The sequence below is a fragment of the Stigmatopora argus genome, chromosome 8, assembly GCF_051989625.1.
Source record: "Stigmatopora argus isolate UIUO_Sarg chromosome 8, RoL_Sarg_1.0, whole genome shotgun sequence".
NCBI classification, from domain to species: Eukaryota; Metazoa; Chordata; class Actinopteri; order Syngnathiformes; family Syngnathidae; genus Stigmatopora; species Stigmatopora argus.
In genome coordinates this window covers 12328501-12352696 of record NC_135394.1, presented here as the reverse complement: position 1 = coordinate 12352696, position 24196 = coordinate 12328501, and the positions used below count along the sequence as shown (strand labels likewise).

Here is a 24196-nt window from a genome sequence, read left to right as displayed (position 1 = left end):
TTCAACCCAATGCTCTTTATAACAGATAACTTTATTTTTCTAAGATTTCCAGGTTTAATTCTTGTGACACAATATCAAACAGATCACAAACGTTCTCGAAAAGAAAGAAAAAAGCATTAAATTTGCCTTAAACATTCACTTCCAGTTACAGAAGTTGATGGCCCATACATTTAAAATGGGAATGAATGAATGTGACATCTATTGCCATCAGTGACACCAATATTTTATCCTGTTCCTTTTTCCCAGCGCTAATTTTGATTAATTTTCTTCTTAATAAATGCGAGGAAAAATTGTCTGCTGGCAGGCAATAAAATAGGAGTATGTAATACAATCAATTAACGTATTAAACTACACTTAAGACAGCTAGACATATACGTCAAGTCTCTTTTCATAGAGAAGAACTTGTGTGGATTTTTTAGGGAATGAAATTGAATTGAAGCTATGGCCCTCAAAAAGTCAAGTCTGCAAGTGCTTTAATTCAAATGTTTGTTTTTGTTTGTTTGTTTTTTTACAGCTAGGCAGATATAAATAATACAATTTTGTACCAGTTGGTTCTGGCTCCAGGCTGAAAGTGAAGGAAGGGGCAGCTCCCTGGTTGCCACGGCGATGGAGAAAGCAAGGGGTCTTAAGGTGAGAGAAAGGACTTGAGGATGATTATCTTTTACGAGTGCACGCCTACAGTTGCAACCTCTGCGGCCTTCACGTCATCAGCAAAACATGAATTCTGTATAGAGATTTGAAAAAAATAACTATTCATTCCCATATTCTACTCATTCCCTTTTAAAAACAACCAATATTTACATTTCTGCTCCAACACTGAACACGTCTTGTTTTGTCTTAGACTGTTTTTGGAGACAATATTTGGTGCAACATCCATAAGGGATTTCAATTTACAACATTTTTAGAAGAGACTGTATTATGTTTTTTGTTTAGTTTTTGAGCAGCAGCAGAAAAGTATAAAGAAAATATCCCTAATTTATTTCCTTGTTGGATTAGCAGAATCTACAATATTTGTAACATATTATTATTTATGATATATTTTTACATATTATATACATATATTTGTTTATTATTATTTGAAAAATGAGTTGAAGTTGAAGGTTTTTTTTTTGGTCTATGAGTATACAATCATCGTAGAGGACAACGACTAAATTATCTCTAGATATTGGTGGCAATGGGATTTGAGGAAGATAAAGATTAAACTGTGAACATCAGCATGTCACATTGATGAGGATGTGAAACGCCAAAATGCTGACATGTCAGACAAGAGTGTATTGATGGGAAATGTGGCCGTGAATGGAGTAGACAATAGACTCCAGATAATCACATAATCAGGATTAAATGTTCATTTTCAAAATTCATTTCTTAATTAAAGGTGTACTCAAGTAATCCAAAGATAAGTTGATGCGAAATGGGAGATCATTCCGGAGCCTCTCTGTTTGTAACCTTCTCCTCAAGTCAATAGCAGACTCCTCTGGCAGCATCTACAAATCAATGGGGATCTCCTGCATTATCTTCTAATCACGCCGTCAAAGTTCAACTGGATTAGAAAAAGAAACACTGGATTTCACATCTTCACATTATCACATAACACATTTCAAAACATGGCACTGTGGCCAAAGCCCTGTAGATCACACTTGACACATTTTCTCGATTAGGAGCAGCTTTCACAACTGCTTGTCAAGTCACTAGACTCCTCAACTCACCTTTATCTCTGCGATGATTTTCATATTTTACATACATCAGAATTCTTCCAGAACTTCAGTCCTGTTGATTTGAGATTCTTCTTCTCTCAGAATTGGAGTCCATATGTTGAATTCAGTTCATTAGACATGATTAAGAGAGGCATACACCTGTTTTGCTAAAGTGCTTAGCTGGACCATGCTCATCGGACAGTTGAATATTCGTCGGATGCCTCCATCATCTGTGAATAGAAGAAGATCTGGTGGTTCAGAATGGATCTCCTTCTTCTATCGGTTCTGAACTGCTAGCGGTGTCCCACTGGCCCAAACTGGGCAATTAGGAAAAGGCCGTGACCGGACGTTTCGTCGAAAGACGTTTGGTCCCCGGACGTTTGGTCCCCGGACGTTTGGTCGAACGGACGTTTGGTAGAATGGACGTTTGGTAGAATGGACGTTTGGTAGACCAGACGTTTGGTCGCCGGGTTCGCTCGAGAGTTTACTGTTGATATTTTGATATTATATATTAAGATATTAAACTCTCTCTCTCTCATGATTATAATTTTGAGAGCTGGTTTCAACAGTAACAACCCAGCGACCAAACGTCCGGTCGACCAAACGTCCGGTCGACCAAACGTCCGGTCGACCAAACGTCCGGTCGACCAAACGTCCGGGGACCAAACGTCTTTCGACGAAACGTCCGAGTACCGGTAAAGGCACATTGTAGTAACCAAAAAACTGATAGTCAACCAGGTATGAGAATGAGGCCATAAATACAATGTGGAAAGACTTCACTTCTAAATCTTGGTTCTATCCTCACCCTTGTATACTCTCTTTCTCCACGCCATTATCCGTTCTTTGTTGATCCTCTAACACTTTTGTTGCTTTTCACTCCAGTGATTGTGTATTTCTTGCACTTGTTCACCTCCTCTCTTACAAACACAAATGCGTCAAGTTTCATTAACCTCTTCTTTATTCTCTTCTGATCCAATCTGGGATCGCTTGAACGGGGCCGGCAGACACCGACCTCAAAGAGTCAGACACAACAAGCAACAACTTTCTTCTCCAAACGTCCTTGGACCCCCGCATGGGGCTTGCAATTTAGCCAATTAGTGCTTTTCTCAAACCACCTGCTTTGCATGCATAAAATGTGTCACCAGCTGAATTCCCGGGCCAATTACGCAAGACATCAGACGGAATCATGGGAGACGGGGTAATTTCCTAAGCTATTTCCTGCCAACTATAATGTTGTGTGGATACGGCATCTGTTTGTTTGCTCCGTGGCGGTAATGGTTGGATCACACACACTATCAGTGGATTGGATTTTCACATTTATGCAGAGACTTTTATTCTTCTCGGATGGTTTGGTTGACGTTTCAGATGTATGGTAAAATGGCCACATCAAATTCCTGACAGGAATTTGGATTTTTGACCTATACATATGTAATATTGCAATAATGTAGGCGAGTATGTCAGCTAATATGGATGAGCCTCATGGGCAGTTTGTATATGTTGAATAATTCAATGACTGAATAGTTATTTATAGAAACATGGGCGTGTAACTATGTACATGCTTGATGTGGGGCACTGCTCTTTTATCTGTGTTGTTGTCACGACAATAAAGATTAAACCAAATGGACCTGCAGAATAGACCCTCGTGGCACATATAGGTAATTAACGTATTTTATTTCATAGTTTGGCTGGGCTTGCGACTAATACCCAAGTGCGACTCGCGTTTTTTATTTCCTCAGACAAACAGCAGCCTGATAGTTTGTTGTTTTTTGGGGGCTATATTTATTTGAAAAACATATGTTTTCAGATGCCTGTTCAGCCCGTTGTTTTCCATTTTAGTATTGATACTTTAAGATATATGTTTGTTCTTACCCTCCCAAAAATGGAACAAACTTCATTATGACACATACAGTAATCCCTCAAATATCGTGGTTAATATAGACTAGAGATGGCCGCGATAAACGAAAAACCACAAAGTAGGATCACCCCCATTATAACTACCACAATACATGTTTTTGCGCCTATACAAAAATACAAGTACATTATCAAAGTATACATTTATCAAATATTGACTGTAAGACTGTAATGCAGGGGTGTCAAACCAGTCCTCAAAGGGCTGCAGTGGGTGCAGGTTTTCATTCCAACTCAACAAGAGGATACCTTTTGCAAGTGTAATCAGTTAATTAAAGTCAGGTGCTACTTATTTTAGAAGACACCTGATTGGTTAAAATGTCGGCACTCGATCGGTTGGAACAAAGACCAGGACCCACTGCGGCCCTCGGCGGAATCGGTTTGATACATGTGCTGTAATGTATTAATATCTAAATATAATGTATATACTGAAAAATGTAACTACTTTAAATACTGTACACACAGTGAAAATAGTTCCTCTCTGCTTGATACAAATCCAAAAAACAGGTAAATGTGAATTTTAGTCCAAGTCCTTTGTCTTCTTGTGGCCAAGGGTCCATTGTCCACGATATTTGAGGGATTACTGTATACACTTAGGTGCAATTTATTGTCCGTTGTTTGCTAAAAAGATAAGATATTTACACATTTACCCTATTTACTATAGGGGTTTCACAGTAGCATTTAAAAAGTATAGTGTTTATCTTTAGTACTAGACAGCTGGACGTTCTGTGGACTATTTTTTGTTTAGTTTTTTTTGTTTTTAATGACCGGCCTACGGTGAAGCAGTTTGGCACAGCCATTGGTGACGCCTCAAGCAAGTGTGGCCAACGCGCACGGCTGACTGCTTCATAACGTTTTCAACTTTGTTCACGTCCAAAGATGTGCACATGAGCGTGAATGCCTCCAGGTACTTTTGAGCCTTAGGTGCTTTTAGTACACCTTTTCCATTCAGTTAGTTTTTTAATGCTCCCTTTGTCATTTTCTACATGCCTTCGACGGTGCTGTTTTGTTTAGCACATAAATTAGATGCAGGTACGAAATTGCATTAGTTCATATAAGGTCGCTTTGTTCAAGATTTGGAACGTCAAAGAAAGTCTGGGCTGTGAGTTAAAAATACTCCACTCTGACAGAAGTTGGACATTAAGTCAGCAATTTTCATTTGCCCCCCAAAAAAACATTCAAATGACTTGAGCAATGAAGTGGGGAAGGACTCTTTAAATTATGCAGGGAATAGAGCACCAAGAAGGATTTTGCTGACTAATTTAGTGGCAGGGAATCCACATTCACTCAGTCAAGACAAATCACAAAAAAACTCCAACTTAGATGACGGGGTCATTGCGAGTTCCTTTCCCAGTGAATCAGCGCTGTCACAGGTTGCTGTAGGATGGCATACCAGCATGAAACCGAAAAGGTTTATGGGGTAACTCAATAGTGTGAGCGTTTTTTTTGTTGTTGTTGCAATTAGCGAACCATCTGCTTTGTTGCAAAATGTTTACTTGCATGAAGAAGGCACCGCAGGGGACAATGCACTCCCGTTTTCTCTTCACCTCGTACGCATCGGACATCAGCTGCAACTTTGGGAAATGTCACCTCGAGAAGTTCTCTGACAACATTATTAAATATATTCATTTTATAATCGAATGAGGGGGGAAAAGCCCTCTGACTTTCATATCTGTTCCAGCAGTTCTGTCAACCCTTGGTACTTTTAAACCTTTTTGGGTTGCTTCCTTGCTGCTATTGCCACACCTGAAATATGATCTCTGCCTTCTTTACCTACCTTTTGTCCAGATGATTAGCTTAAGTTATGGAAGTGACAAGTCGTGGCCTTGCTGTTCTATGTTGCCTTCCTTGATACCATCATTCCTGTCAACTTTTTTCTGTATTTTATATGTTTTTTTTGGTCATTTTAAATTGTGTATGCCATATAACAACTTTTGTACAGGATTTTTTTCCAAACTTTTTGTAAAGCCGATCTCGTTTTACCCATTTCAGGTCTAATCCAGATCGTCTCGGTCGCTGTTAGGAGGCAAAAACGTCATCGTTGACTGCTAATATTGTCATGCTTCAAGCATAATATGCGCACGCGCATTCCCCTTTCACCTGTCTGCCTTTTCACTATATAAATATAGTGCGTCAGCAAGCAATGTACCTAGACAGTCAAGCTGTCAGCGTCATACAGTGAAATCTACAGATTCCTGAATTTAGTGCATACTGATTGGGCACCCAAATTTTCAAGTGTGCCCTAAGTGAGTAAATATGTGCCCCGTTGCATTTGTACGTTTTTTTATCGCTTAATGAGGAGAATTGCAATCATAATAAGGGGAGCAATTGGCCGAGGTTGACAGCTATGTACCATACCCCATTGGAATTCAGGTATTTATATTCTGTCCTGGAAATAGATGTTTCTGGTTGTGCTTCTATACTGACCTGGCTAGCATCTTACGCACCACCACTGTAAACTGGATTGTCTCAGGGGCATTTTTACACAGTTTGCACACATTTGAGCTACTTTGGTAATATACCATAAACACTGGCTCTCCTATTGCACTTTTACTTCATGTCTGTTCCTGTGCTGCCATGATTAGTGCCTCTGCACTGGCTCTATGTCATCCAATTCTTCAGTTTGACAGCGAAACACATGGTGTTGTCTCGGCATGTTGGCTGCTCCCTTTCCCTTGCACTCTCTTTGGGTTTCTGCCGCCTGAGGCATTAACTTAGCAGTTCACCAGTTGAGGCCATTTTCTTGATGTATTCTTGGATTTTCACTGTTTTTATCCCGGATCGTGGCTTGATCCGCCTTCTGACCTTGCACGCTAGCATCGCCGTAGCACGAATGTTTTATCTTGTCCATCTTTAGTTGTGATAGGCCTTTTGTTTTCTTTGTTTTGCTTGGCGGACGTGAGAACACTAAGATTACAGTTGCTGCTTTGATACTTTACGTTGTGGGATTTGAAAAAAAAAAGATTGATCCTAAATTCACTGCATGGATCCGAGCTTATTATCTGCAAGTCAGGTTTAGTATTCATATTTTCCCTAAAAACAACCCATGTTTTACATAAAGAATCTTCCACAGGGATCCGCACTGGTTATCTACTACATGTGTGAATTTGTTCAGATGCCAAATTTGCAATTTTATGGAAACCACAAGGCAGCATCTTCTTAAAAGGAAAGCCAAATAAGGAGTAAAAAATTCATGTCTTCTGCACTCCTATTGATTTTTTATGCTTGTTTATGAGACTGCAGGCTATTACGAAGGCAGCGTATTGTCTCGTATGGGCACCGCCGCCCCCTCGAACCCTGAGCACGTTCAGTAAATACCTTCCAGCTGAGCTGACCTTCCTGGCCACTTCACGCCATCACGCAATAATGAATACACTGGGGAAGATTCAGAGAATCGATTGAAGTTTTCGTTCATTCCAGGAAAGGTTTTTTCCCCCTCTTGGCAACAAATGCTAAAATGTCCTATATGGAAAACCTGTAAAGCACGTGAAGATCGTGTAAGCAAAACAAACGTCTTCTAAAATTTGATACACGGTCGATTGGTCGCCGGTCTTTTGGTCGCCCGGAAGGTTATTGATAATTTCCATTTAAATCGTTGCTCAAATTCCCTAAATACAAACTGCGAATGACTATTTAGTCATACTTAATGCCCTAGTAATTATTAGGCTAAAGAAAAGCTTCAAATTTCCCGAACTTTTAGTGTTTTTTGTTGGAGAACTTGTTAAGACCCTGACTGACGTAGCTTCTTAAAGGGACAACGCATGTACATACAAAGTCTTATACACTCACACGTCGGCTCAGTGAAACTGCTTATGGCCATTGTTGGCTTTTATTGATGCGTAGACCGTGTTGTTTTACCTTGTTTTGTCGCCAGTCTTCTGGTCGTCGGTCTTTTGGTCGCCGGTCTTTTGGTCGCCCGTTGTCGCGGTCCAGGAGACCAAAAGACCGGCGACCAATCGACCGCACACGTAAAATTATGATCCAAAATTTAAAAGTGCACTACAAATCAAAATAAACTATAATTAATGCTGGGAGGCCAGCAAAGATGATTTCATATTTTCTCCAAATATCAGATGAGAAAAAGCAATTTTGCCGCTTCCTAATACCAGTTTGCTAATTCAAAGGCCAGAGTTGCATTCATTTTTGCTCATAAATGTTTAAATCCATCAGTGCCTCAGCAAGCACAAACCTCACGGCACGTCAGTGCTTTGAACACTTTCAAGAAGCTCCCGCTGGATTGATTTTCAAGGAGAGAGCTTCGTGTCTGATTACGTAGTCTGCATTACATAGAATTAGTTCATAGACAAGACAGCGGCTTTTTCTTTTTATCTCACAGCAGGGTTGCTGGACTTCTTCCCGGCAATTCTCCCCAACGTCACCACACCAAAGTCCAAATGGAGCCAATTTGTCATGCTTTTCAATTATTTCTGTTATTCTAGTCCATTCTTTCCCTAACATGGATTTTCAACAAAGAATAGGGTTGGAGCACTCGATCTCCCATGGATCCTCCACACCAAAGTTAAACATTGGACTTTTTTGCATGGTCCTTAAGGATTTCTTTCATGGAAGAATTGCTTTTTTCAATATTGTAACCCAGACACATCTGTAATCACACCAACAAGTTTGGCCCCCCCCTGCTCTTCTCAGCATTCCTCCTACTTACATTGGATAGACTCAAAACAACGTCCATTTTAGTACGCTTTTGAAGGATTTCTTTCGTTGTAGACTATCCGATCATGGAACCGTTTCAACTTTGCTAAAGAAAACTAAGACTGTCCAGCAAAAAGAAAATGTTGAATTGATGTGAATACTTGTTTTTATGTGATTTTGGGATGTTGAATCCAAATCTGACTTTTTTTCGGTAAACTGGAGGTTTAATTTTGAGTTTTTGTTTTTATTTTTTTTGCAAATCAACCTGGCATAAGTTGCAAACTGTAAATTGAAGTTAACCTGGTAGAAATATACGAGAAAACTGTATTCAGTACCATTATTTTAAAAATATGAAAAATGTAGATCGCTTGAAAACTAAAGCGTAGATATTCTGTTTTTAAAAAAAAATGCGCAACAGAGAATAAAATAAATTATTCTCCAATCTAATCTTGAAAAAAAGACCCGGCATAGGAGTCAACTATCACTAAACTAAGAATTCAAATGGATCATACTGCTCCTCTTGCCTCAGTTGGCCCACCGGCTCCCGGTTTTAGACCCCTTACCTTAGCATCTTCAAAAGTGAAACCAATTTATATTTTCTCAACCATTTAAAAATGTTTTTTTCCTCTTTGTAATAGACCAGCCTTTCCCTAACCTATTAGGTGACAGAACCCCTTTATATAAACAGTTTTAAGACCCACTTTACCTTAATATGGTTTCTTGCTGGTCAAACAGAATCCATCATTAAGAAGTTAGACACGCAGTGGAAACAACAATACATTTTTACAGCGGGGAGAAAAAAAATGCGTTTCCGTGTCCCATATTTCACATTCGTTTGATCTGACTATCCTGAGGGCGGCATGCAGTGAACCTCAGTGGGAATGAAAATGAAAGAACCTGCATATAAATAAAGCACACAGATGGGACAGCAGGCCTCCCAGGGAAGAATAAACACATCTTGATCTAAATCCAAATGTCCCTGAGGTCTGCGACATAACGGAACATAGACGTGACATGGCCCTCATTTATTTCTTTAACCACAATACAACAGTCATCGTATACTGTATATTGATTCCTTCCCTTCATGATCAATGATGACGGCAAATGTCTTTTGGCTTGGTTGCAGGCTAGTTTGTTTCCATCCCTTGTTTTGTATTTTGGTTGGGTGTCATTTTGGTTTGTTCCTTACTGTGTCTAATACTTGATGACAAACTCATGTCGCCTGTTGTTGCCCACTCCTTGTGTGTTGTAATCAGTCGGCTTCCATTCTGCCTTGCTCAACCAAGTGAATCTTGTCTTGTTACCCCTCTCTGTGTATTTATAAGCTCCTAGTTTAGTCCTTGTTGGTTCATTGTCGATATCACGCTGTCTAGATCGCTTCATGTGTTTCGTGTAGGCCCGCCATGCTTGGTTGGGTACTCGTACGTTTCGTCGAAAGACGTTTGGTCCCCGGACGTTTGGTCCCCGGACGTTTGGTCGACCGGATGTTTGGTCGACCGGACGTTTGGTCGACCGGACGTTTGGTCGACCGGACGTTTGGTCGACCGGACGTTTGGTCGACCGGACGTTTGGTCGACCGGACGTTTGGTCGACCGGACGTTTGGTCGACCGGACGTTTGGTCGACCGGACGTTTGGTCGACCGGACGTTTGGTCGACCGGACGTTTGGTCGACCGGACGTTTGGTCGACCGGACGTTTGGTCGACCGGACGTTTGGTCGACCGGACGTTTGGTCGACCGGACGTTTGTTAGAACGGACGTTTGTTAGAACGGACGTTTGGTTGCCGGGCTGTTACTGTTGAAACCAGCTCTCAAAATTATAATCATGAGAGAGAGAGAGAGTTTCATATCTAAATATCTAATATCAAAATATCAACAGTAAACTCTGCGAACGCGAACCCGGCGACCAAACGTCCGTTCTACCAAACGTTTGTTCTACCAAACGTCCGTTCTACCAAACGTTTGTTCTACCAAACGTCCGTTCTACCAAACGTTTGTTCTACCAAACGTCTGTTCTACCAAACGTTTGTTCTACCAAACGTCCGTTCTATTAAACGTCCGGTCGACCAAACGTCCGGGGACCAAACGTCTTTCGCCGAAACGTCCGGTCATGGCTTGGTTGTTGTCTATTTTGAAGTAAGTTCTCATCTCATTTTCTTACGGGGGTGCTGGAGCTTATCCCAGCTGAATCCGGGCCATAGGCGGCGGACACCCTGAATCGGTGGCCAGCCAATCGCAGGGCACAAGGAGACAAACAATCACTCCTGCTCACACTCATACCTAGGGGCAATTTAGAATGTCCAATCTGGCTACCATGCATGTTTTTGGAATGTGGCAGGAAACTGGAGGTTGCTTGGTTAAATTTATTTATCACTGTATTTTCCATGTTGCCCCTAAACAATTTAGTGTGTTCTGAGGTTGTAAGTGTCGATTACACCCTGTAAGATTATATCAGTTTTTGTGAGTATAAAAGCATCACGCTGTTCGAGCTCTCCCCATTTCTGCAGTCTGGTAATAAACTGAATCTCCTTTAAATTGGTCTCACTCTTTCTTAACCTGCTCCTGAAGTTGTTTTTCAGATCTATCACACCCCCACGTAGCCATGCTGTTTATTGTGGTACTATTTAAGCATAATTATTACACTATAATTTGCTATCTTTGGCAAACACTAAGTCAACATAGTGGCTGTATTTTAATTCTCTCTTCATTATTGTCTATTTTGTATATGTTTTTTGTTGCAGCTGTTTTTAGTACGCATGTTGTTGTTTTTTTAAGTCAATGATCTTTTAAATATGAGTGATATCACGTGATGTTCACGTGCTTCCTCCAATTGGCAAAATAAATCATCTCCATGCATTTGAATGCCGATTCCCGCAAGACCCATGCATGTGAAAATATTTCTCTCTGCATTTATGAGAATGATTATGACATAGTTTCCTCCTCCATTAGGTATGGAATAAGTAATGCGCAATCAATAATGACCCGAGAAACATCATATTTGGCCCCATTGTGCATGAAAATGCAAATCAATACTCGGCGTAGAGTGGAGATGTGCAGCCGCACGCACGCTTAGACATTGGTGTTTACTTTGTGACGGATGGCAAGGGATATAATCCCCTAATGCAAATTGATGTATCACTTGACTCTGGGTCAAAATAATCATAACAACAAGATTCGCTAGCTAACAGGCCGTTGTAACGTACGGCGCTAGGGTTGCACTCCTGGAGGTCTGAAGTGTTTACATGCACATTAGCAGCTGAACACGAAGACAAACTCCTTGGAGAGCCCAGTTAACGAATAACAAGCAGTCAATAAACAGGCATGCTGCATCATTTAGGGGGTCCGGTGGTTTATTTGTGACCTAGAAGCACAGACGTCCACTTAGCGCAATGGCTCTCCCTATAATGGATTAAATCATTGGCTACTGTCGATAGACGTCCCATCCATTTTGACTGGGATGGCCGACAGCGATCATTCGATAGCCATAATGGCAGTGAAACGTGAACCCTCAATGCCAGCCTTTACAATTGAAATGGATTTGATGTTTATAATTGTCATTGGCAATGGAAGAATTCATGTGCGGATGAAGTTTGTGCCAATTCTGAGCCCGGGGGTCCTGCAATTACTTCCCCTGATAATTTCATCTAGTGTGAATGATAAGTTAATCATGTTGAGAGGCCTGATGCAAATAACCAATAGTGAACCGTAAACCACTGGTAGACTAAATTACGTTGTTGAATATCCCTTTCAGTGAGGTCCTTTTTAATCATTTCCATCTGCATGTATATATATATATATATATATATATATATATATATATATATATATATATATATATATATATATATATATATATATATATATATATACATATATGTGTGTGTATATATACGTATATATGTATGTATATATATGTATATATCTATATACATATATATACATATATATATGTATATATATACATACGTATATATGTGTATACATGTGTATATATATGTATATATGTATGTATATATATATGTATATATATGTATATATGTATGTATATATGTATATATATATATGTATGTATGTATTAAAATGTGTATACGTATGTGTATGTATATATATATTTATACGTATATATATATATATATATATATTTATACGTGTGTGTATATATATATATATATATATATATATATATATATATATATATATATATATATATATATTGGATTGTTCATAAATTCCCTTTACGGTGTCACTCTGTATTAATGTGAAAGTCTAAGATGTTTATCTTTTAAAAAGCTTTAGTCAATCCTTTAAAAAAAAAATTAAACTGTTAGGTATGGAACTTGAAGTACAGCATCCTCCTGCTCAAAAGCACTGTCGATCTGATTTCAGGTTCTGTTCCTAATCGTCCCCTTTTCAAGCCAATCTCTACTTATAATCTGCAGTGCTAACAACGTCAAACAATCACAGCTTTTACTCTCAGCTTGCCAGTCAATTAGCCGTGTTTGTTTTTGTGCACAAAGAAAGACATCTAGAGATCCATTATTGCGCGTTTGACGCATTTTTCAAAAGGCGATGATGACATCATTAAGTAAGCTACCCACACAAAGAGCGTGGTGAGGAGAGGGATCGAGAGGACAGGTTGAAATTTGCCCACACGCATCTAATTACATACACAAACACACATGCACACACACTCACTGGATGAGAAAAAAACACAAAAAGGGGAAATGGAATGTTTATACCCAGACTTTGGCTGGTGTTGGTTATTGATCATTTTGATGAAATCTAATTACTCGATTGGAGTTGCAGTCCTTTTTTAATTTTGATACTAATGCACCTTCCGTTAGGCTTTGTGGTTTCTGTAGCATGATGTTTATCGATACATTTCTGTAGTATGTCGGCATCATGTTAGTCATGTCCTTAAAGGGACAAAGTTTAAAGATCTTCATGTGGAAAGATGGTCGCTCAAATCATTCAAGGAAATTTCTTAGACTTCCTATTATGCAGTAAATAATGTTCGAGCACAAAAAAATAACACATAATTCAATTTAAAGATAATTAGGCTATTTATCATATTATATCATTAGCAAACATAACTGCTGAAAGTGTAGGGAAAAGTCAAGTCATTAAAAATATTGACAGATAAGTATTTATTTAGCATTCATGTCAAGTTGTTCCAGTTTCCAACTATTTTTGTTTATACTTGGTATCCTTCTCCTCGCTGTTTGGCAAGCCCGTTTGCCCGGGAAAGGGGGAGACCTTAAGAAAGAAATGTGGGTTGCCACGCACCCGAAAAACCACCAGGAGGGGAGTGATGGCATAGAGCAAATTGACTGCCAGCACGGGCCATAAAACATCACTTGGGATGCGAAATGGGGCCTTGGTGTGAGGGTGGAGGGATCCCCCGACGTGAGCCCATTGGCACTGTGGCGAAAACCGGCACAAGGTACGGTTCAGTTCACCTCATCAGGGGGATGAGGCTTTACGGTGGGTGCATGTGTGTGGTCCTACCTGGATCATTGCGCCCGAAAAGAAAAGAGCCAAGTCAGGCATCCACGTGCAACCTGGCCTGAGGAGACCGTAGACAAAGGCTGCTAGCAGTGGTAGTCCGTAAAAGAAGAAGTGCAACATCTAAAATAGCAATAGCAAAGGAAGAAAAAAACGGGTTTAAAAAAAGGGGAAATGTTAAAATAAAATGGGACCTGTCCTGATTAAGTTCGGAAAAAATTGACACAAAAAAATTGATCTTTGTGGTAATTGAAAACGTAAAAGATGTTTTATTGTTTACATGCAATCCAATGAGTTGTTTAACTCTGCTGTTTATTTTTTTTGACTGACTGCTTTGCTAAAATCGTGAGAATTTTATCCAAAACTCACAATGGTTGGTAAAATTGCAAAGGTTTTACTTGCCCAAAGCCACTTTCTCACGTTTGCCAATACTATTCTCTTCAAAAAATACTTTTTTGGGGGTTTATACTTTTTTTTTTTGCCCACAATTAAGGTTGTATTCATGTCTGTATGGTACTACTGTTTTGGCGCTCATATAAGCTGTTCAAATTTATATAACTGCCACTATTAATGCTATTTTTTAGCCTCTCCGTGTGATTTATTATCTGTTAGCTTTAGACTAGCATAATTAAATGCAAAGTTATGCAGTTTGATAAAACATATTCAAACACCTTGTTTTAAATTTCATTTTAAAGCGAACATCTGTGAAATTTGTTCCCAGTCTCTTTAATCTCTCACACTCAGGACAAATCACTTCAAAAACTTGGAAGTCAGCCTTTAAATTGAGATACTATTGCAAAAAATTAAGCATATGTTTTGGATGAGGTCTTGACTTATCAGGTGCTTAGCCATGCATGCCAAGCAAGCATCTGATCAATGATTTGCCATTGTGTGTGGACAACCTATTTGTATAACCTTTTGACACATACTACACACACACACGGCATTTGCGTGCTGGATCACTGGGGGGGCATAAAAAGAGAGAGGGTCACACAAGTATATCGCTTATCTATGTGAAACAAAGCACAGACACAGTACATGGACAAATGCACAGATTTTATCCTTAATGATTAAATGGTTTCTTTAATCAATGGGGCAGAAAAGAGATAAGAGTATGAAGAAGTACGTTATATACAAGAGCACTTTTATAGCTACATTGTGTTGTTGTTATGTGGTAAACAGAGGATGGTGTTCCTTACATAAATGGTTTTGGATTGTGGAAGTATATGTTCGCTTGGAAGAAAATCATGTCAGGTAGATGAATAGGACCCACCATTATCCTTGGATAGCCCACCGGGTCCTGCAGGTAGGGTTCATAGTGTTTCATGTAGAAGGAACATGCGCCAAGTGGGGAATTTAGAGCCACCTAGAGTGGAAGGGGAAAACAATACAAACCACTGTTTAAAAAAAATACTTCATATTTTTTGGAAAGATTACACAATTTTAATTTAGTGGGCATGGTGTTAAAGGTGAAGCACTAAAAAGAGGGGGGGAAATACTAAGATAGTAGGTAGGACCCAATTTATCCTATTTATCCTCAAATCTGAACTGCATAAGTGGAATAAAATATATTCCAGAATTATGAAAGTCATGGTGTTAAAGGTGAAGCACTAAAAAGAGGGGGGAAATACTAAGCTAGTAGGTAGGACCCCATTTATCCACAATTCTGAACTCCATAAGTGGAATAAAATATATTCCAGAATTATGAAAGTTTCGTGACTAAACCTCAGTAGATTTTTTTTCTGTACTGCCTTGGTATTTATTTTAATCACTTTTTTTAACATGTATCCCCTACATTTGAGAACAAGTATTTCCACTTTAGTCTATTTTTGATGACCTTTTCTGTTTTAATTTGAGGAACTTTTTCTACACTGCAGTCATTTTTTAACGCACATCTGTACTTTATTTAATGTTAGTAAATTTGCCACCCCTTACCAGGCCTCGTAGGACCGTGAAGGCCATAGCGGCCATCAGAAGAAGCACCAGTATGAGATCCAAGGGGCGCCAGATGAGCTTCATACTCTGAGCGTGCTGAGCCTGCAGGTCGTTAGACAACAGAACCACATCGCTACAGGTTTCTCAGCAACTGTCACTTCACCTCACTCACATTATATCCCCCAGTCAGGGGCCTGTCCTTGGGTCGACCAAACAACGTGACGGCTCCCCATGCGGGCACCAACAGGAAAAGGAAGTTGAGCCAGAAGGCCGGACGGATCTCGGCGCCGTATTTCCCTTCAAGGAGATAACAAAAATGTTGACGGCACAAGATTGGTGGATGTCCAGCCTGACCATGATGTGTCATTTAGGGAGCGTGCATTGCATGATGGTTACCTGCCACAATTCCGGTGATGAACACACTCATGTTGGCGCACAGGGAGCCGGCCCAGAACAGACCCAGCGTGCGATACCCTTTACTGAGAGAGCGCACGCAGATAGGTGAGGCCACTCGCAGCAGAATATAAAAAATAAATAAATAAAAAATACATAAGTGCGTGCTCTAAGTGTAAACAAGTCATATCTCAAGGTAGAAAATGGTGAACACTTTTGCTGAAGTAAAATGTAATGTACTGTGCAAAACTCCAATTGTTTTTTCACAGATATTTCAGGAATGACGCACTCCCACCTGTCCATTATTCTGCTGATCATGATAAGGTACATGATAAAATGAGCTATTCCATCCCAGTAACACATCATAATGGCGTAGGCTGTTCCAAGGTAAGGCTCGCCCTGGAAAACACAGAAGCACGCATACATTCTCAAATGTTTTCATTATACGTACACTGATTTGTAATTGGGTTTTTTTGTTATTATTTTTTTATTATGCCACCTACTGTCTTACGATAAAATTCCATAAATCCAGAGATGACGCCATCGTATTCCAAGGCACTAGTCAGATCGATAACACATGTGAAGGAAAATTCTGCAAAAACTACAAAAGGACACAAATCATATGAAAAGTAGAAATATGATAAAGTGTCTCCGAGTTGTTTGTATTTATGCTTTTAGTTTCTCCAAGGATGCGTTGTTATTCTTCTGGCAATTTCTCTTGCACACCTCCTTCATCTTTTTGGTTTTATTCCTATTCACACATTGGTAACGCTTTGTGTTGACTTGTCTTTCTATTGAAAAAGGTTAGAAATAACTACTCCTCGCCTAGACTATATTTTTCTCTCCTTTTTTTAGTTTGGCAAAAAAATAAATGAATGAGTCATCCATGCCAATGTTTATTTTGTTTGTCCGTTATCTTATCTATAGATAGGCAACGTCAATTGTAGCAAAAGAAAAATAGACAAGCTACTACGTACAAAAATAGGTGTCTGTACTGTAACTTTCTGAGAATGGCACGTATTTATATTTATCAATTTCCAGTCATTTCTGATTTGTCCCTCGCTCATTCACGAGTAATGGTGCACACTTTTTGTTTAAAGCATTGTAAAGTGGAGAAAGTGCAAACCATTTGTCATGTTGTGACAGATTAGGAAATTGCTTTTATTCGTAGAGGCATTACGCCTATTCTACGCCATGGGATAAAAACCGATGGTTGGCCCTTACTCCAGAAAAGAGTCTGTTCATAAAAGATTATTTAATGACCTTTTTTTTAATCGTGCTCAATATGAGACTGAAGAGGAAGCTTTGCTTACTGCTCTCTGAATGTAAACACGTTTAACCCTTCATAGGCTACTCAATAAACGCACTAGCTGGCATTGACAGGTGCTGGTCCGAATGAATTGGACGTCTAATGCCGTCAATGGCACGGAAAGATGAGCTTTCACAGCCAGTTGGGATGGCAGGTTTTTGAGGCTGAGATTTGGATGACTAAAAAACGGTCACTTGCCCTTTAAGGTGGTTTAACTTGGCATGTTTTTCAATATTATGACAATACTACTTCTACTACAATTCATTAAAAGGCCAGCGATCAAAAAATTAAATGATTAAGTAAATACCGTAGTTTCACGACTATAAGGCGCACTTAAAAGTCTTAAATTTTCTCTAAAATAGACAGGGCGCCTTATAATCCAGTGTGCTTTATATATGGGAAAAAAATAAAAATGTCATTCATTGAAGGTGCGCCTTATAATGCGGTGCGCCTTATAGTCGTGAAAATACGTATGTAGATATTACAGAATTTATATAGTACGGAATGTAGTTTTGTGGATGTGGAAGAGAAGTGGAGTACCCAGATAAAACCCACGTAAGCACGGGCAGATCATCCAAACATTACACGGGAAGGCTAATAAAAAAAGGCTGATATTTCAGAACTCGGACGCATTAAGAAATATCTCAATGAATTTTCAAGGGAAAACAGAATGTTGTTGATATCCCAATATTTAAGGATCAGTCTGTTTAAATAAAAGGGTATCTGGTTCTCATCTATTAGACTGATTGTTATTCTAACTTCTTGCATTATGACCTCGGCTCCAGGCAAAACAATACTGATAGAAAACATGATCTGGGGCCGCACGCAAGTTACACTGGTAAGGCCAAAAACACACATATCATCACCCTGGTGTACAAGCACCCCTGTAATCCTCATGGCAAACCAGTTTATCTCTGGAAATCAGACAGCTATGATACGGGGATTATGGATCCCTATCGCCAAAGAGAACTTGTCTCACCTTTCCCGCCCGCTGTTTTGTCAGTGTTTTCATTACTAAAAATCCATGAGTCCTCAAGGTGAATCCCCAATTTATGGTTTTTAGGTTTTAATATTAGTCGCCTTTATTAGGCTTCCTTCTCCACATTATAAAATCTTGATGCATGCAACCTAATCCATCCATTAAAAAAAAAATCTAAACATTGCCCTTTAGATCAAAAGTTTGCCTCGGTCTAAACCACATGTGTCAAAGTGGCGGCCCGGGGGCCAAATCTGGCCCGCCGCATAATTTTGTGTGGCCCGGGAAAGTAAATCATGAGTGCCGACTTTTTGTTTTAGGATCAAATTAAAATGAAGAGTATAGATGTATATTAAATTTCCTGATTTTCCCCCTTTTATATCAATAATTGTAAATTTTTAATCATTTTTTTCTGTGTTTTTAGTTCAAAAATCATTTTGTAAAATCTAAAAATATATTTAAAAAAACTAAAATAAAAGCATTTTTTTAGATCTATAAAAACTGAGTATTCAAGGATTTTAATCCAGTTCTTTTAATCCATTTATAAAAAAAATCTAAATATTATATCTAATATCACGAACCAACCCGAGTCTGACACCCCTGGTCTAAACTGTTTATAAGTGTAAACATGAGTGTGAATGGTAATTTGGTGTCCTATCAAGTACATAATTACTATAAATCAGCTGAAAATGGCAATCAATTGAAAATGAATGAATGGATTTAATTGCACTCATTATTTTAGTCAGTATTGTTGCACTTGCTAATGTTTGTTATTATGTGTGTGGGTCGTGAAATCCAGTTTGGTTCACTGGTGTCACAGAACAGTCACGCTAAGCTGCTGAAGCCAGACGAGCGTAAGCTGCTTTCGGTGTATCAGGTGAAATCACACAGAATGCAATTTGTTGCTTTCACACAAAGTTGAGAACGTTTTTTTTCAACAGGAATTGGAGCTTGGCCGCCAGTTTAATTAACTTTTACAGTCCGACACATCTGCTAGTTCAGCAAGAAATAATGTGAGTGTAATAATCAAGTGAAAAAATTACCAAAGAACAAAGCATCTTTGGGTGGGTTGCGGCGAGTCATAAGCAGGTAGATGACAAACACCAGAACCAGTACGGCAATGCCGATCCCCAGTATCACATATGGCCTGTAAAAACAGTGGTATAAAGCTCAAATATTATGACAATAGAAATACAATATAAATTCCTTGAACAGCAATACGATATATCCCTATATTACAAAATCTGCCATGATGCAATTCAATTCGAGAGCCTACGTTTGATTTCATATCATATGTAGATATTTTACATTATCCATTTTATTTAACCTAAAACAAAGAACATATACAATGGAATAAAAGCTGTTCTTTTTAACAATAGAACATATTTTCAAGATGACGATGTTTCGCGTTTTCATCAAATTTGACTAATTTCTAGATACTGCCCTGCCATTGGCTGGCCACCAATTCAGGGTGTTGTCCCCCGCCTAGTGCCCATTGTTGACTGGGATAGGCTCCAGCACCCCACGCGACCCTAGTGATGATAAACAGTTGGGGAAATTAATAATTTTAAGATCCTTCCCAATTCAAACTACAAAATGAGCTATAAAAAGTGAAAACACTATTTTTTTAACTCGTTGTTTTTGCCGTTATAAGCTTCGGGTTATTAATATTACTACTAACATTATAAATAAATGACTATTTTTGGCTAAAGCAGCAATATCGAGTGACTGAGTTTTGGAATGTTATTGAAAAAAGGACATAGCTGAAGAGAAATGTCTTGAGTTTTTCATTATATATGCGTTCTAGCGTCATAAAAGCAAGCGAAAGAGACAGAGAGATGACCCTTGTCGCACACTCACATCCACCACGGCTTCACTACCTCGTTAAATTCTGCAACATTCATTCTTTGAAGCCTGCACGCTGTTATGGAACAGGATGACTGTGTGTGTGCTGCTTGTTAAAGCACACTTTTGATTTATAAAGGCCTTAATCAATCAACTGGGGAGCGGGGAGAAGTAAGGCTAACTGTGTCAGTGCCAGTGCAACATTTCAAATGTGGTGAGGAACAGGAACCTTAATGTCCATAATGCATAATGGAAAGAGTGCAAATCTCCAAAAGGTTATCAGAATTCAGTTTTTATTCACTACCCAAAGTATGGAAGCATACAGTATGGCTGTCAATACTGAAAACTAAAATATATTTGCATACAGCCGCCAACCAAATATAAAATCAGGTTTTTGAAAACGTGTAAATGCTGTACATCAAGGGTGTCAGACTCGGGTTGGTTCGCGGGCCGCATTAACGTCAACTCGATTTTATGTGGGCCGGACCATTTTAGATATAATATTTAGATTTTTTTTTAATAAATGGATTAAAAGAACTGGATTAAAATCCCTGAATATTCAGTTTTTTATAGATCTAAAACAATGTTTTATTTTAGCTTTTTTAAATATATTTTTAGATTTTACAAAATGATTTTTGAACTAAAAACAGAAAAAAATGATTAAAAATGATTTAAAAGGGAAAAAATCAGGAAATTTAAAATACATCTATACTCTTCATTTTAATTTGATCCTAAAACAGAAAGTCAGCACTCATGATTTACTTTCTCGGGCCGCACAAAATGATGCGGCGGGCCAGATTTGGCCCCCGGGCCACCACTTTGACACCTGTGCTATACATAATCACTGCCGATGTAAATGTTATGTAGCTGAACTTTTGCCCACCGCTATTGTAAAACGGCTGATCTTAATTTTTAATCTAGTGGAGATGAAGCATTCTTTCACAAAGTCGTATGTACTGCACTCTAACTGCATATCACATAATGGAATGTCTGTAATCTGATTCCCAGGGTGGATTTTAATTTGACCTGAATTAATTGGCTCTTAACTCAATCTTAAACCCTTTATGGAATGTAAAGGCAATGACATTTAACCAAGTGATCTGTATGTGTAAAGGTTCCCTAATGTATTGTTTAGATTAAATAAAAGTCTCTCAAGTCATTGGCATTTTAATGCTTAGAATTGATGTTCATAAATTATAATAAAACCAACAAAAATAAACAAAGTAAAACTAATCACCTTTTTAAAGTAGCTGAAATGAGATTTTTTTAAAAAGCAGAGCAAAAAAGGGGATAGTGTGTACTTTAATATACTATACTATACTATACTAAATTATTACTCTACTGTAATTTTATAAAGTGTGGTGTGATACCCCCTACTAGTGGTAGAATGAAGCACCACTGTCTAATTGTGTTTCAATTGTACAGTATATTTTACCGTTTAATATACTTTTGAATGTTTTAGGCAAAAATATGTTAACATAGATTAAATTTTTAAAAATGTCTGCCATATGTTGAGACAGTTTTACGAATATAAAAAGGTTCCACATTGCTGTATTTTAACTTTGGGTGGAAAACAACAAGTATTACCTTTTTGGATAGTATTGGTTATAAAAGCTTTGGAATATTTGTCGTATTGTGTACTAAATGTATTTATACGAGCAATTTTTAGTAGAATTATACCGTTTCAGCAATGCAGTTGGTCTTTATTGTACATTTATTGAATTCTAGTTTTGCACTTTTTAACCTTGCACGTTAAAGCTTTCACTTTTAATACACGCACACTTTGTGGCAAATTTATAATTGAGTTTTGAGAAATAAGCTCTCAATTGTATCCCGTTAGCTTTTGTCCTTGAAGGTTCCTAGTGTTAATACCCGCAAGAACATTCCGTAACCTTTGGTGATTATTGTTCAACATTTGTGAGGGGGCAAAAAAATGTGTAGGAAATCAATAAAGGTCACAACTTACTCTTGAAGCGCAGGAAAAGTGTTCATCCAGTAGAGAACGCCGAGGGCAGAAAAAGAAAAGAAAAACACAAAGGTTTCCATAGCCTCGGGTTCAAAAAGCCACGCGGCCTCGTGTCCTCGGCGGAACGGGCGGCGGTGAGGAAATACGCTGTGGAAGGTCGATAGAAACAAAAAAATGGACCAATTTGACAGCAATTGTGAGCCATTTGTGTGTATTTATAGGAGGAACACAATGGAGAATACTAAAATGAGTTAAGCCGTGTAGGCGCTTACCGCGCTGCTGCACTTGGTGAGGATTAATGAAACTTCAGGCTGGTTTGGCCTTTATGCAGGGAAAAAAAGACAAAGAGGCTTTGGGGGGAAAAAAAACTTGTGCAAATTTTATCAGGTCAGAGATTTGCATAAATCGTATCAGCATAAAATGTCAACCATATACTGGAGTTGTCCCAAAGTTGGAGTCAATCTTAAAGTAATTTAACTTTTCATTGGTTTTTTTATGTGAAAGTCAATGTGTCTTGAGTTATATAGTGATAGTAATGTATAATAATGGGTTAAATTCTTGTCATTGTAACTTCAAATTGCGAATTTGGTCTTGTTTTTATGTTTTTTTGTCTACTAATGGTTCTTGTGTTGAGTTATATTTATGGATAGTTACATAATAAAAGCCAAAATCTCCGAATCCTGTTGAAGGCACACAAAAATTAGTGAAAAATATGACTTTTATATTTTTATCCAAGTGCCAATTTAGGTGTGAATGCTCGTTTGTCTACATGTTTCAAGGGAATACTTAGTAACCTATAAAAATGTTTATTTGATTTCATTTGAAGTTAGTACAAATCCTTCATCCAAATCCTGTACATTTATTGTTGTCTCATTAAAAGTCAAGATTCACAAGCCGAAATATAACAAAAATTTGAGAGAATCAAAACAACAATGTCCAAATTAGTATTTTACAGTTCAGTTTGATGAATAGATCAGCTAAAACCAATGTATTTTGTGTCAATACTGTAATAAAACACAAGATGGTAGCAAACATCAAAACAAACTGTTGACTGGAGCCATTGCACATTTCTTTACATAACACGAAGCTTTACATTTATTAAAACGTAAATAATAATAACCCTGTAGAATTTGCTCATCATAAAAGGCGAATGATGTCTTTTTACATAATGCAGGAAGACTGATGTCATTTTTTCAACATTTTTTTATAAACAGCATCAATAAAACACAAAATAAAATTAGTCTTATTTCTTTCTTTATTTTTAAACACAAACATTGATACTAATGTGTTTGTGGCGAAGCTTCCCACCAGGCTATTTTCTTGAAAAAAAGTGGGGAGGGCTACCAGGAAAGATGTGCATGTGCATGTGTGTGTGTTTGAGTGTGTGGGTTTGCTGGAAACAACTGGAGCTCTTCCAGCACTATTCAATAAAGTGGGATGGAGCAATGGATGCCAATTTGAGCCTTTGATATAATAAATCATGGTGGAAAATATATATATATATACAGGATATGTATATATTTTTCTGACTCTGGTTATTTGGCCTTGACCAAGTTAGTGTTGCTTGTCTCGTTGAACCCTGCGATTGTCTGCAAACCAATTCAGGTTGTCCCCCGCCTACATGCCCATATTTGGCTGGGATAGGCTCCAGCACCCCGGGAATGGAAAATGAATGGATTCATAAGTTAGAGCTGGGAAATATGACTCTAAATCTAAATGCTTTGTTAGCCCCACTAAATTCTGCTTTTCTGGTTTTTACTTAATAGCAGTGAATTACATGATTCAAAAAGAAATATTTTCTTTTTAGTTTGAACACCCAACTTTCCGGGATTCAATTTATTTGTTTTCCAAAATAAACACTGTAAAACCAATTGGTTAAGAATAGATAAATGCCTAAATAAGACAGTGTGTCTTTCCTCAAAACAAACCATAATAATTTAACATTGTTATAAGATATTGGGTGTGCATGGTAGAAGAGAGGGTGTTTTTATTTTATTTTATTTTTTTTATTTTTAG

At 38.2% G+C, this 24196-nt stretch overlaps 2 protein-coding genes across 2 annotated transcripts in view; one reads left to right on the top strand and one right to left on the bottom strand.

Moving 5' to 3' along the window:
• Positions 1–17704, top strand: part of ncanb (neurocan b) — a 145203-nt gene extending 127499 nt beyond the window's left edge. The window contains exons 19-22 of the transcript XR_013301238.1: positions 515–630; positions 15695–15799; positions 15878–16192; positions 16354–17704. The gene's annotated coding sequence lies outside the window, so the exon portion shown is untranslated. The remainder of the gene's footprint in view (positions 1–514; positions 631–15694; positions 15800–15877; positions 16193–16353) is intronic.
• Positions 13386–22511, bottom strand: tm6sf2b (transmembrane 6 superfamily member 2b). The gene is made up of 11 exons (XM_077606631.1): positions 22453–22511; positions 22181–22327; positions 19413–19516; positions 16588–16685; positions 16380–16483; positions 16088–16170; positions 15864–15988; positions 15692–15793; positions 15030–15122; positions 13760–13879; positions 13386–13672 (listed from the first exon to the last, which is right to left on the bottom strand). The coding sequence occupies exons 2-11, from the start codon at positions 22258–22260 to the stop codon at positions 13436–13438; spliced, it is 1146 nt and encodes a 381-aa protein (XP_077462757.1). The 5' UTR covers positions 22261–22327; positions 22453–22511; the 3' UTR covers positions 13386–13435.
• Between the last annotated feature and the right edge of the window lie 1685 nt (positions 22512–24196).